We start from the raw sequence: 15,606 nt of genomic DNA, 5'->3' as shown, positions 1-15,606 counted from the left end.
GTGATGATAATCTTTCAAAATGGATTGTGGTGGCATGAGTCTGTGAATATACTAAAAACTGTTGAATTGTACACTTCCCATGGGTAAACTGTACGGAGCGTGAATTACAGCTCCAGAAAGCTGCTAACGACTGGAAAGTGGGATGAGCCGCATGCTGGCCTGTGACACTGCCCCACCTTCTCCCGGCCCTGCAGTTTGTCTCAGCTATTTCCGCTCACCACTTGCCGGTTTGTTCTTTGGTGGGTCATGCCCAGGACCCAGGCTTGCAGAGAAAGTATTTTTATATTTCTGCATGCTTAGAGCTTTCTGAAAAACTTTTACTGGGACCTGGGACAAAGGACAAGCCTTACAAGTTACTAGAGCGAGACACTCCCCTCTCTCGTGGTCTGTGCTTACATTTCACAAGGACGTCCAAGGGCTCTCCCCTCCTGGAGAGAGGGGAGAGGAACAATACGTAAATAAGCACCCAGCTTCATATTGTTTGGGTTCCTCACCTACAACATAGACCCCACGATGGGTAAGTTGACGTCAGTTGGACCCTCACCACACGGCCACGAGAAAGGATGAGAGTGCCTGACATTATCTTCACAATTCATTCTTCCTATCTTGTTTTAATGGTGTAGTTTTTGATAGCCTCCTCTTCATATCAGAACGACTTTTTAAAATCTATGGAGTTAAATAATTTTACTCTAGAATGATTGATTAAAATGGTTTTTCAGTTGCTGATACATAATTTTGAAGAGGTCATGCAAGTTTTAGAATTGTCAAATTTTGGAATATTCTTCTTCGCGTGAGTGTGGGATTTACAGCATTTCAAATTTCCTCAGTGACTAGTGACATTTTAACAATATAAACACTCTTTTAATGATCTTCATTCCCCAGTTTGTCATCAATGTCCTCTACGTAATGGCATATCCTGGTTTTTTATTAAGTTTACCGATATTGTGTCAAATCAGCAATAAGTTTAAATATTTTTACATGTTTACGTGCTGCTCTCCTCTCATTAATTAGATTATCGAATACTACAAGAGCCTATTCATTATTTGTATTCAGAATTTAATTCATGAGTTACTATTTCTGGTATAATCTGAAAAACACTCTGTTATGATTAATATCAGGATAATTTCTGACATTTTATCACAGAGATCCCTAGCAGCACGAGTAAGTGGAAACTGGAGCCCATCCCCAGCTCAGTCCGCAATGTACTACCACTAAGACTTGTTCTTCTTTCATCTTGAGACTAGAACTACAGTGCATTTGGGGGAGCTAAAATCATAGTTAAGGATATAAGTTTTTATGGCATACATGCATTTTTGTAACTGCTCTGGTGGTTTTCACGTCAATACTGTACCCAAGTCCCCTCCAGGGACAGTGGAGTCCCAGTTCTGAGGCCGCCGGCAGGGACAGGAGAAAGTGGGCTCACCAGCGCATCACTCTGGGGGCGGACCTGGCGAGGGGAAGCGACGTGGACATCAGGCCTCGGAAGAGGAACGGCAATTCCTCAGAAGCTGAGCGACCCCCCAAGGCACTCTCTCTTCTCCTTCCCTCCACATCCAAGTACTGCTAAGGCCTAGGACGCTGACCTGAGTGAAAACGGTTACTACTGACTGAGCTCGTATTTGCCCACGACAGTGGTACCTGCCCTACAGCCTGAGCTCCCGGATGCAGCAGGAGCCCGAGTGGTCCGCAGCATTTACCCCCGCAGAGGAGCCCACGGAGACTCCTGGTCACTCACATCCAGGGCTCCCATCTGCCCTGGCTTCCAGTGGCCCGCTAAACCGTCCCGCCCCCGCGGCTGTGCCCCCCACACGGCACTTCCCTGCTGGGTGACACCCTTGCTTCTCACAAGCGCCCTCTGCTCATTCCGTGTGATTCTGCGGTCCTGGGCAGACCCCACCCCCCACCAGTGTTTCCGGGTGCCGAGTTCAAAGAGCACGTCAAACATCATGGTGCTGCTAGTTCTGTGGGATGCTCTTCTACTCCTCCTGGACAGTCCCCGGCGGGTTTCCAAGCAGCCCAGCAGGCAGCACGCCTCTCTCTACTCCAGCCCTCAGTGCACAGGTGCACGGATGTTCCCCAGGTCCCCATCACTGCAGGCCACACCAGGTTGTCCTGTGGTGCAGGTGCGTGCCCCGCACCCTCCACCTCTGGAAAACAGCTGTTGGTGAGATTTCCCCCACGACGGGGTGTTCAGGGAGTAAAAGCATACAAGTGACAAGTGCCTGGCGCACCGAGGGAAGAGAGAACATGTGCTTTCTCCACCGTGGGCCCTGGAAGACCCTGAAGGTATTGCCCAGGTGTGTATGAGATGGAGAGGTGGCAGAAGGTGGTGCGTCCAAAGCGGGGGCAACCGTGTGTGTGAGGGTCTGAAGAAATGCGTGGCATCGAGGTTCAAGATTCGGTGTGCTGGCACAGAGTATTATTCTCTGTATCAAAATTTAAAATAGAAGTCAGAGAAGATCCAAAACCACATCCCACATGGATTAAGAGAGCAGCAAGAGAAATGCTGAATACTCTAACTGGGAAGGGGCTTATTCACCAAAAATCTTCATTTCAGAAGAGCTGCCATTCAGTTTCACAAACTTCAAGGATTCAAAAGAAAATAAGTATGATGAAAATCGACAGCCAATACCTGGCAACTTATAAAGCCAAATCGGCTTTTACTGCAACTATCAATGTTTGAAAATTGCACATTAGTGGGGAAAATGATTTCGCCAAATCTGCAGTTTGCGTAAGTTGCTAAAAACAACTCAAGTTAGAATATCAGAAGTGAGCATGGTACCAGCCCTCGTAGAGACCCCTTCACCTTGTTGCTCTGCCTGCTTCTTGTTCCCGATCTGTGCTGCCCCGTGGAATCCCCTGGACCCGGCTCTTCCCGCCCTCCCCGCGGGCTCTTCTGATTCCTGGGAGGCGCTGGGGTGTGAGGGGCGCTGTGCCAGGTGGTCTGCGCAGGGAGGGCCATGGCCGGGGCACGGCCAGGCTCCAGGCGGCAGCCGTGAACCACGGCAACACAGCACACCCCGATGACGTGGGAGATGCCAGGCCCCCGACCTTGCTTTGGGATTCATTCCTGGGTGGCAGGAGGGTTCCTTTCCCACCAGGATAGAAATCCTGTGTTCAAAAATCACTTCCCCTGCTAACTCTGTAGTCCTGGCATCACGTGCAGCATGCGGTGCAGGCAACCTCATGCGCAGCCCCGTCAAGGAATCTTGGAAGCCGTTTTTTACACTAAGAACCGCCCAATTTCGCCAGGACGCACCAGCTCCGCAGGCAGGGAGCTGCACGTGAGGGCGTGTGCGGCCTGCTCCGGCCCCGCCGACCCGCCATCCCCGCGCCGCCCGCGCCTCCTGCTCTTGGCCCGGTGCGCGGAGCCCGGTCCCAGAGGCATCAGTGCAGGCGCGGGGCGCCCTGCAACCCAGTCCTTCTACCGCAGGACCCAGCGCAACCATTTTCTCATCAATTAGCTTTTCAAAGTGGCCTCTTTTAGGCACAAAATTCTCTCAATTCTCCAGCAGGATAGTTGCGTTTTTACCTGATCATTCTGTGCTCTGAACGGCTTCCGCCAACAGAGGCTGCTGCGTGTGGCATCTCGGCCTTCGGCAGCACGCCGTTCACTCTTCCGTGGGGAAGCGCGCGGGTGAGTCACACGGTCGTCTCTGCGTGGCTTTCCCGACGGGCCCCTTCCTCGCACGGAGGCTGGCCACACGCCCGTGTCAGGAGGGCCGGGCAGACCACACCGAACAGGACTTGCATCGGACTCTGGGGCGGTGCTTTCTGCAGAAGCCGCGTCTCCTCGCCGCCATCGCGTGTGTCCGGCGGGGCTGGCAGTCCAGCTACGCGAGCCCCCTCTGCCGCTCCCTGGGCCGACAGCCACGCGGAGCCACGGACAGGGCCACTGCCTGCTGCCTTTGGGAGAATGTTCATTAGCTTTGGTTCCATCCAATGGCCTTAGCTGAACCATGAACCCACCTGGCAGACTGGAAGCTTGGAGGCCTCTCCAAGCTCAGGCTCAGGATGGCTGATCTCCTCAACTGTGGAATGTTGTCCTGAGGACGTAGCTGCGCAGCCAGAAACCTTTCTCGGACACCCTTGCCAGCACGTGCAGAGCCTGTCTGCGCACCCACAGATCCTTCCTGGATGCGCACTGGGGCCAGATGCTATTCCAGGTGCCAAGGACGTACCTAGGTGGCTACAAACAGACCCTGCCCTAATGGAGCTTATGACAACAAACAGGCTCGTGTCAGTGATGAGAGAGGAGTAAAAAAACACGGGGTGAACGTGACAGACACAGTGGGAAGGAAAACAGGCATCCCCTCAGGCTGGAGCATCTCCGAGAACAAGAGGGAAACAAGCCAGTCTGGCGGTTCCTGGAGAAGGGCTACGCAGACAAGGAGGGACAGATGCAAACATTCCAAGACAGGTCCCACCTTGGTAGCGCATGGCACATGCTGGTTCTGTGCAGGCCCAGGGAGCCGGCGTGAGACAGGGACGGTGATGGTGTCGGCAGGCCCACACAGGCTATGGTGTCACCATCACACACGAGATACAACAGGGGCAGGGACGAGGGGGGGAAAGATGACGGAGGAGTAGGGGACCCTATTTCAACTGGTCCCCGGAATTGAGCTGGATATCCACCAGACCACTCTGAGCACCCACGAAACCAGCCTGAGATGTAAGAAGATCTGGATCTCTACAAACAGAATATCGCAGGCGGTTGGTTTTGAGGTACGAAGCGGAGAGCCGTGATCCTGCGGTGTCGGAGGATAAATGGCAGAGGGAGGGTGCCTGGCCGTGGGGATCCTACAGCGCCGGTGAGCGACAGCATGGCAGAGGGAGGGTGCCTGGCCATGGGGATCCTACACCGCCGGTGAGCGACAGCCTCGCATGCTGTGGACGGGCACAGACTCGAAGACCGGTAGCGGTGGGAAAGGACTTTAGGGCAGCCCCCGGGGTGGAGGACCAGACCAGCGGGGTCCCGCGCACGCGAACCACAGCCCCCCAGACAGAAACCGGAGCGACGGTCATGCAGCCTCCGAGATGGAAACCCCGTGCGCTGTGCGCCGGGGTCCCGCTGGTGAACTGCAACCCCGGGGGGGGGGGGGGGGACCCTGAGCGGCGGAGTCGGCGCGCGAACTGGTGGGAGCGGCTGGCGGTTTTAGAAGCACAAAGGGCAGAGCCGGGCCCCGACCTGGAGGCAGGACTGGGGGCGCTGCAGAGGGGCGCACAACCCAGGACGCTGCAGTTTATAGCAGCACCGACAGAAACGGAGACGGTGTGGCCTGGAGAGCTCACTGAAGAACAGACTGAGGTCTCTCTGCTCTGAGGCAGAGGGTTGGAAACGGGCTCTTCTGCTCTTCTGCTCTGACTCGCGGAAGAGACGCGGAAAGCCGCCAGGGAAAGGCGCCAGAGAACAAAAGCCCCAAAGACTGATCCCCACTGAGCCCATCCCCCGCCAAGGGGTGCAGGGCAACTCGGCCCAAACAGGGTTGCCTGAGTAACCGCGCGGCAGGCCCCTCCCGCAGAAGACAGGCTGGGAAAACAAGAGGCCAGCAACCCTAAGGTCCCAAGAAAACAGGTGCATCTTGCTTGGGTTCTGGTCAATAATTTGGACTCTATACATTCCCTCAACCACCCATCAACAGAATGACTAGGAGGAGGAACCCCCAAAATAGAAAAGACTCAGAGATTATGACTTATGCTGCAGATTTACAAATGGATGCAGATATAACCAAGATGTCGGAGATGGAATTCAGGCTAGCAATTGTGAAGACAATGGCTAGAATGGAGAAATCAATTAATGGCAACATAAAGTCTCTAAGGGCAGAAATAAAAGGGGAATTGGTAGAACTTAAAAATGCTATCAATGAGATCCAATCCAATCTAGATAATCAGCTAGGGTAACTGAGACAGAAGAGAGAATAAGCGATCTGGAAGACAGTATAATAGATAAAAAGGGAAAAGAGGAGGCCAGGGAAAAACAACTCAGAATCCATGAAAATAGAATCAGAGAAATAAGTGACACCATGAGGCGTTCCAATGTCAGAATCATTGGAATCCCGGAGGGAGTGGAGAGAGAGAGGGGGCTAGAAGATGTATTTGAGCAAATCGTAGCTGAGAACTTCCCTAATCTGGGGGATGAAACAAACATTCGAGTCCTAGAGGCAGAGAGGACCCCTCCTGAGATCAAGGAAAACAGGCCAACACCCCGGCATGTAATAGTAAAACTTGCAAATCTTAAAGAGCCAAGGAAACCATCTTAAGGGCAGTTAGGGGGAAGAGATTCCTTACGTACAGAAGGAGGAACATCAGAATGACATCAGACCTATCCACAGAGACCTGGCAAGCCAGAAAGGCCTGGCAAGACATATTCAGGGTATTAATGAGAAGAACATGCAGCCAAGAATACTTTATTTAGCAAGGCTTTCATTTAGAATGGATGGAGAGATGCAGAGCTTCCACGACTGGCAGAAGCTGAAAGAATATGTGACCACTAAGCCAGCCCTGCAAGAAATACTAAGGGGGGTTCTATAAAAAGAGAAAGACCCCAAGAGTGATCTACAACAGAAATTTACAGGGACAATCTATGAAAACAACGTCTTCACAGGCAACATGACAATTAATTCATATCTTTCAATAATCACTCTCAACGTGAATGGCCTAAACACTCCCATAAGACGGCACAGGGTTGCAGATTGGATAAAAAGACAGGACCCATCCATATGCTGTCTACAAGAGACTCATTTTGAACCTAAAGATACATCCAGACTGAAAGTGAAGGGATGGAGATCCATCTTCCATGCCAGCGGACCTCAAAAGAAAGCTGGGGTAGCAATTCTTATATCAGACAAATTAGATTTTAAACTAAAGTCTGTAATAAGAGACACAGAAGGACACTATATCATTCTTAAAGGGTCTATCCAACACGAAGATCGAACAATTGTAAATATCTATGCCCCCAACATGAGAGCAGCCATATACATAAGCCAACTGTTAACAAAAATAAAGAGTCATATTGATAACAATACGTTAATTGTAGGAGACCTCAATACTCCACTCTCAGCAATGGACAGATCATCTAAGCAGAAAATCAACAAGGAAACAAGAGCTTTGAATGATACATTGGACCAGATGGACCTCATAGATATTTACAGAACATTCCACTCTAAAACAACAGAATACTCATTCTTCTCGAGCGCACATGGAACTTTCTCCAGAATAGACCATATACTGGGTCACAAATCAGGTCTCAACCGATACCAAAAGACTGAGATTATTCCCTGCATATTCTCAGACCACAATGCTCTAAAACTGGAACTCAATCACAAGAAAAAATTTGGCAGAAATTCAAACACTTGGAAGCTAAAGACCACTCTGCTCAAGAATGTTTGGGTCAACCAAGAAATCAAAGAAGAACTTTAACAATTCATGGAAATCAATGAGAACGAAAACACATCGGTCCAAAACCTATGGGATACTGCAAAGGCGGTCCTAAGGGGGAAATACATAGCCATCCAAGCCTCACTCAAAAAAATAGAAAAATCTCTAATTCACCAACTAACTCTACATCTTAAAGAACTAGAGAAAAAGCAACAAACAACACCTAAGCCACGCATTAGAAGAGAAATAATTAAAATTAGAGCAGAAATCAATGAATTAGAAACCAGAAACACAGTAGATCAGATCAATGAAACTAGAAGTTGGTTCTTTGAAAGAATTAATAAGTTGATAAACCACTGGCCAGACTTATCCAAAAGAAGAGAGAAAGGACCCAAATTAATAAAATTATGAATGAAAGGGGAGAGATCACGACCAACACCAAGGAAACAGAAACAATTATTAGAAATTATTATCAACAACTATATGCCAATAAACTGAGCAATCTGGATGAAATGGAGGCCTTCCTGGAAACCTATAAGCTGCCAAGACTAAAACAGCAAGAAATTGACAACCTGAATAGGCCAATAACCAGTAACGAGATTGAAGGAGTGATCAAAAACCTCCCAAAAAACAAGAGTCCAGGGCCTGATGGATTCCCTGGGGAATTCTACCAAACATTCAAAGAAGAAATAATACCTATTCTACTGAAGCTGTTTCAAAAAATAGAAACAGAAGAAAAACTTCCAAATTCATTCTATGAGGCCAGCATTACCTTAATCCCCAAACCAGGCAAAGACCCCATCAAAAAGGAGAATTTCAGACTGATATCCCTGATGAATATGGATTCCAAAATCCTCAACAAAATCCTAGCTAATAGGATCCAACAATACATTAAAAGGATCATCCACCACGACCAAGTGGGATTTATCCCCGGGATGCAAGGGTGGTTCAACATTCGCAAATCAATCAATGTGATAGAACACATTAATAAGAGGAGGGAGAAGAACCATATGGTCCTCTCAATTGATGCAGAAAAAGCATTTGACAAAATACAACATCCTTTCCTGATTAAAACTCTCCAGAGTATAGGGAGAGAGGGAACATTCCTCAAGCTCATAAAATCCATCTATGAAAACCCACAGCAAATATCATCCTCAATGGGGAAAAGCTGAGAGCCTTTCCCTTAAGATCAGGAACACGTCAAGGGTGCCCACTCTCACCACTGTTGTTCAACATAGTACTAGAAGTCCTAGCAACAGCAATCAAACAACAAAAAGAAATAAAAGGTATTCAGATTGGCAAAGAAGAAGTCAAACTCTCTCCCTTCGCAGACGACATACTTTATGTGGAAAACCCAAAAGACTCCACCCCCAAATTACTAGAACTCACCCAGCAATTCAGTAATGTGGCAGGATACAAAATCAATGCACAGAAATCAGTTGCTTTCCTATACACTAACAACGCAACTGTAGAAAGAGAAATTAGAGAAACGATTCCATTTACAAATAGCACCAAAAACCATAAGATACCTCGGAATAAACCTAACCAAAGAGGTAAAGGATCTATACTCTAGGAACTACAAAACACTCATGAAAGAAATTGAAGAAGACACAAAAAGAGGGAAAAATATTCCATGCTCATGGATTGGAAGAATAAACATTGTTAAAATGTCTATGCTACCCAGAGCAATCTATACCTTCAATGCCATCCCGAGCAAAATTCCCATGACGTTTTTCAAAGTGCTGGAACAAACAATCCTAAAATTTGTATGGAATCAGAAAAGACCCCGAACCGCCAAGGAGATGTTGAAAAAGAAAAACAAAGCTGGGGGCATCACATTGCCCGATTTCAAGCTGTATTACAAAGCAGTGATCACCAAGACAGCATGGTCCTGGCACAAAAACAGACATAGAGACCAATGGAACAGAATAGAGAACCCAGATATGGACCCTCAACTCTATGGTCAAATCATCTTTGACAAAGCAGGAAAAAACATGCAATGGAAAAAAGACAGTCTCTTCAATAAATGGTGCTGGGAAAATTGGACAGCCACATGCAGAAGAATGAAACTCGACCATTCTCTAACACCATTCACAAAGATAAACTCAAAGTGGATGAAAGACCTCAATGTGAGACAGGAATCCATCCAAATCCTAGAGGAGAACATCGGCAGTAACCTCTTTGACATCGGCCTCAGCAACTTCTTTCAAGACACATCTCCAAAAGCTAGTGAAACAAAAGCAAAAATGAACTTTTGGGACTTCATCAAGATCAAAAGCTTCTGCACAGCAAAGGAAACAGTCAACAAAACAAAGAGGCAACCCACAGAATGGGAGAAGATATTTGCAAATGACACTACAGATAAAGGGCTTGTATCCAAAATCTATAAAGAACTTCTCAAATTCAACACCCAAAAAACAAATAATCAAGTCAAAAAGTGGGCAGAAGAGATGAACAGACACTTCTCTGAAGAAGACATACAAATGGCTAACACACATGAAAAAATGTTCATCATCATTAGCCATCAGGGAAATTTAAATCAAAACCACATTAAGATACCATCTTACACCAGTTAGAATGGCAAAAATGGACAGGGAAAGAAAGAACAAATGTTGGAGAGGTTGTGGAGAAAGGGGAACCCTCTTACACTGTTGGTGGGAATGCAAGTTGGTACAGCCACTTTGGAAAACAGTGTGGAGGTTCCTCAAAAATTTAAAAATAGAGCTACCCTATGACCCAGCAATTGCACTGCTGGGTATTTACCCCAAAGACATAGATGTAGTGAAAAGAAGGGCCATATGCACCCCAATGTTCACAGCAGGAATGTCCGCAATAGCCAAACTGTGGAAAGAGCCGAGATGCCCTTCAACGGATGAATGGATAAAGAAGATGTGGTCCATATATACAATGAAATATTACTCAGCCATCAAAAGAGATGAATACCCAACTTTTACATCAACATGGATGGGACTGGAGGAGATTATGCTAAGTGAAATAAGTCAAACAGAGAAAGTCAATTATCACATGGTTTCACTTATTTGTGGAACATAAGGAATAACATGGAGGACATTACGAGGAGGAAGGGAAAAATGGGCGGGGGGAATTGGAGGGAGAGATGAACCATGAGAGACTATGGACCTGAGAAACAGAGTTTTAGAGGGGAGGGGGGAGGGGGGATTGGTCAGCCCGGTGATGGGTATTAAGGAGGGCACGTACTGCATGGAGCACTGGGTGTTATACAAAAACAATGGATCGTGGATCACTACATCAAAAACCAATGATGTATTGTATGGTGACTAACATAATATTATAATAAAAAAAAAAAAAACAGGGGCAGGGACACAAACAGGAGCAAATAAAAGCTTTTTATTCACTTTGAGTTATCAATAAAATGACACCTCACACTTGAAAAATTCCACTGTAAAATTCAGGTTTTACCATGAAAATGTGTTTCATGGATGAGTCTGTCAAAATGTATTTCGAAACACAAAGAAAATACTAGTTACATGCTCAAAACCTAACTAACTGAGATACACATGTGGAAATGGAACTTCTCATCACTAGGTATATGGCCGATGATGGAGGAGGCTCCATGTTTGGCCCTTTCTGCCCGTCCTCCCAGATGTCCTCAAAAGGTCAGATTCTCTGGGTAACAGAAGAATGACAAATTTCAGATGCTGCTGTTCAAAGTTTTCCATAAATTTAAAAAGCCACCTCCTGCTCTTCTTTCAGATAATATAAAAAATAAGTCACACAGTTGACTCAGATTCAAGAGGCCCAGAGCAGAACACAAAGCTTTATAGAAAGCGACGGTTTACACAGAAGACATCTAGGGAAATGCATTTTACAACAAGCACATTGGGGGACTTTTAGCAACAGATGACATCTCCACCCGGCGCTGCGTACTCACACAGGACACGGCACGCCACCAGGACTGAGGTCAGAGCCCGCAGAGCGAGGGCAGGCCCACAGAGCGGCTCCCAGGACGCACTGGCCCACTTTCTGTCCGACTTCCTCTTGGTGTTCGTGGCTCAGTTTCACTTAGATGTTACACAATCACACTGTCATGTTATATAATCGCAACCCTTTCGTTATCGCTGCCCTTCACATACGAGGGCCCGGCAAAGACTTCTGTAACACTGAGGCAGATAGGAAAAACCGGCGCTACAGGAACGACAAAGTCTGCTCACTTACTGAAATCAATCAAGTAGGTCTAGCTTACTCTTTATTAATAAAGATGACTTTTAATAAAAAAACATAATTTAATTCAAACAAAAAAGTACAAAATGTAGCACGCGCTCACAGCTTCACTTACAGTCCTGGGAACACACGCGGCACCCCCAGCAGTGCGGGTCAGCGACCCCCCGGGGACAGCAGCACGGCTCGGGCAGAGGGAGCGAGGCTGCCCGCGGGCCAGCGCCGCCTCCGTCCGGACGGGGCTGCAAGGAAATACGGACAGCGCACAAAGCCCAGCACTCCGGATACGGTCTGAGGCTGTTACTACTGGACAGTCCAATTTGGATTTTAATACGATCAACTTACAGATCGGAAATAAAAGCACTGCTTGGTGGTTTCAGATGCATTCTGGTATCAAGTATGTTTCCAGGCATCTTTACACACAATAAATTACAACAATAAAGAAGACAGCCTGTGACCAACAGCTTCTTCTATGGACAGGGGAGGTGACCACGACTGCTGTCAGCGACAATTCATGGATTAGAAGTCAAAACAACCTCTAGATTTCTTCGAAACAAGCAAAACTAGCACACACAGGAGTATTTAATAAAAGCTTACTGGTCTAACAACCCTTCCACATGGAAGGAAATACAAAATAAAGCTGACATATCAAATCTAACTTTCGGTAATAAGCTTCAGGCCACTTTGCCAACTCTCTGCACAACCGCCTAGTATCAAATATGCTTTGATTCTGGATGGCTAAAGCCACACACACACACACAGTTGTGTGAACCTACAGCTTTATTGACACCTTTCAGTAAGCTCTTAATACTCATATTTTCATGGGTTCACGCCTTGTAATGAATTTGAGTTGTAGATAATCAACTTCCAGCCAAACCAAATTAAGAATATTGTATCTTCCACACATGGGCTCAAGTAGGAAGCTTTTGTTTAGTATAATGAGAACTTAAATTTTTAAAAATATCTGCAGTCTTTTTGAAACACAAGGCACCAAGAGGGAGCAGACATTCCAGCAAAGAGTGATTGTCTGGGGAAAAAAAAATGGAACTGATCAGAGTCCTTTGTCCTTTGTTGATTAGAATACTTCCTTCTTTCACGTCTATGCAACATCTTCCAGATAATCCGCAATGTCACTGAGCTGGGACACAGTCAGGTCCTGTGTCAGGTCATCAAGCTTGGTTATTCAAAAGAAAAAAAAAGAACCAGTATCAGAATGCAGAGTCAAACAATTCTTAAAATACATTGCTATAATTTAAATATCTTATACTCTACAAACTGCTTCATATTCTGAAGTCCTCTACCTCACCTTCTTCCTATTTTGAAATCTGTGAGAATTACCCAAAGACTGAGCTAATAGCAGAACTCTACATTAACAACAACACAAAAACCTGCTAAAATAACCCGTCTGGAGCCCCTCTGGTAACTTTAACGCAGCACACCGTGGCCCCTGAGGCCGGCATGAGGTGCCAGGTAAGAGGCAGACCGTGGAGGCTGACCACGTGTCGGGAGTTCTCACTCAACCTCGCCAACAATCCTGGGAGGCAGGCATTCCCACTTCCACTGCACAAACAAACCAGCCAAGGACTGAAGGTTAAAGCCTGCCTAAGAACCACAGTCCATGAAAGAACACGTGCCCAGATGTTTGCTGGCTCAGACGTGCTTTCATTATTAACATTTCATTTCATTTCATTATAACACCATAATGAAATAATAGAACATTTCATTATAACCCCTCTCAAAGGCCTTCCTGTCTGCTAATCCCTTGATGGTCACGAGCACTCCCTGCTCATTCTGGAAAGCAACGTTCACCTCCAGGCTGTAAGGACCTATGACCCGAGAGGCCCTCGCCTGACCGGGCTGCAGCTTTCTGTGGGCACGACAGGAGATCCCAAGAGGCTCCCTGGCCTCTCCTGACACACATCAAAGTATACGCCGCTGTCTGCCTAATAAAAAGGTCGTATGTGGACCTCCGTGCCGGACTCCTCACTGTACAGCCTGCGTCCACTTCTGCTGTACCGTCCCCACGGGCTGAGCTGACCTGCCCGCTGAGACGCAGCTTCACTGCCTCTCTTACACCTGCGCCAGTTTCTATCCTGACTTCTCCAAACAGGACGACTTGCTTCTGCTGACTACACCACCGGGTGGCCAGTTCGGACTCCAGAGCCGGGGCCAGGACTTTGTTAAAGCTCTGCAGTCCACCACTGCAAGAGACTCGGGCACACGCAGCACTCCCCGGGCAGCGCCCGCACCGTACTTTATCACTGGTATTGAGGTCGTCGATTTCCACAGAAAGATCTTCTTCGATCTCTTCACCAATACTCAGCTCACTTTTCTCTGAGCGATGGCTGGTACTAGTTTGAGAGAAAGAAAAGAAAAAAGAACGCTGAATATAAACATTTAAATAAAATATAATAAAATGATATTAAATCTCATGAATTTCATACACATTATCTCACTTGATCCTTAAAGTAACTTAGTGAGCCACAAACAGGCGAGTCACTTCAAGAGACTAGAAAACGAAGATCCATAAAGGTGACCGTGGCCACAAGATCAAGGAAGATGCAAACCCAGATTTTTACTATTTCATCTACTACATCATGCCACTCCTCAAAAAAAAAACTGTTTAATAAATTAGTGGTTTTTTTAAGATCTTATTTATTTGAGAGAGAAAGAATGAGACAGAGAGAGAAAGCATGAGAGGGGGGAGGGTCAGAGGGCGAGGCAGACTCCCTGCTGAGCAGGGAGCCTGACGCAGGACTCGATTCCAGGACTCCAGGATCATGACCTGAGCTGAAGGCAGTCGCTTAACCAACTGAGCCACCCAGGTGCCCAATAAATTATTCTGTTAAAAAATAAACATAGGGCGCCTGGGTGGCTCAGTCGTTGAGCGTCTGCCTTCGGCTCAGGTCATGATCCCAGAGTCCTGGGATCGAGTCCCACGTCGGGCTCCCTGCTCGGCAGGAAGCCTGCTTCTCGCTCTCCCACTCCCCCTGCTTGTGTTCCTGCTCTCGCTCGCTCTCTCTCTGTCAAATAAATAAATTAAAAAATCTTTAAAAAAATAAATAAATAAATAAACATAAATTCCCAATTGGGGGAAGAAAAAAAACCTGTCAATTGTATAAAATTCTCAGACTCTAATTTAAAATTTCTAATCGTATCCATAACAAATATTATTTCCAAACTATTAGGCAACTCATAGGATTATACTGTCCTTATGTATGTAAAAAAGTGGTCTGAAACAAAGTATTAAGTGATGTCATCTGAATCAGAACAATAACTGGAGAGGGCCATTTTTAAAGTTGTGTGTGCCTCCCCCCCTTCCCCACCACCGCATTTAGGGAGAGCACATGGATCCCGACGACCTGACACCTCTGAGCGACTCTGCGTCCCTTCCTTGGGGCCTCTGCTTGACCCATTCTTATCAAGCTTTCTGGACATGACGCATTTGTTCACATTCTAATGCGAAACCGAAACAGGTTTCAAAGTCCAGTGTATAATCCTGGATTAACTGTCTTCTCTCCATCTGCAATCAGTACGAACAGGAGAGTCTAATACACTAAAATGAGCACAAATGGAATTCTGTCCTACTTCCTGTGTCAGAAACTGTTTACACTGTATTTGTTGCCCAACTATGTTTCTCACCTATTAAAATCATCAACGTAGTCATCTTCTTCTCCAGTCCCTGTTAAGTTTAAGAAAAGATATGTTATGTTTATACCAACATGCTCCACAATTTATCTGCGATCACACACACACATTTCCTTCAGGAAAAACTACATTAATGAATTATATTGCAGCAGTAAAAAAGAAGTCGCCAGGATCAGAAATAGTATTTTTAACATATGTGATATGAAAGCAAATGACCAAATAAATTGCCTAGGAAACAATAAAATGTCATAAAATGTAGTTAATACCCGGTCTTTTATTCCAAGTCTCTAAAAGCTTAATTGCATTATATGTTTACCATTTATAAAGTCATCTGATATTAAATGATATTATATTCATAAGAGCAAGTCATCGTAACTGTTACTG

The 15,606-nt window shown here is 46.3% G+C and overlaps 1 protein-coding gene across 3 annotated transcripts in view; it reads right to left on the bottom strand.

Annotated features, from left to right (window-relative positions):
• Window positions 1-12,562: 12,562 nt before the first annotated feature.
• CEP43 (centrosomal protein 43) overlaps window positions 12,563-15,606 on the bottom strand; it is a 28,821-nt gene continuing 25,777 nt past the window's right edge. For all 3 annotated transcript variants that reach the window (XM_045865882.3, XM_045865885.3, XM_045865883.3), the window contains 3 exons: window positions 15,217-15,256; window positions 13,829-13,925; window positions 12,563-12,748 (listed from right to left, as the gene is read on the bottom strand). In XM_045865882.3, the coding sequence (XP_045721838.1) occupies window positions 12,674-12,748; window positions 13,829-13,925; window positions 15,217-15,256 (212 nt within the window). In that variant the 3' untranslated portion in view covers window positions 12,563-12,673. The remainder of the gene's footprint in view (window positions 12,749-13,828; window positions 13,926-15,216; window positions 15,257-15,606) is intronic.

Source organism: Mirounga angustirostris, unplaced genomic scaffold, assembly GCF_029215605.1.
Source record: "Mirounga angustirostris isolate CCGP_5_RB_7025 unplaced genomic scaffold, mMirAng1.0.hap1 SCAF_8, whole genome shotgun sequence".
NCBI classification, from domain to species: domain Eukaryota; kingdom Metazoa; phylum Chordata; class Mammalia; order Carnivora; family Phocidae; genus Mirounga; species Mirounga angustirostris.
This window is presented reverse-complemented; position numbering and strand designations above follow the sequence as displayed.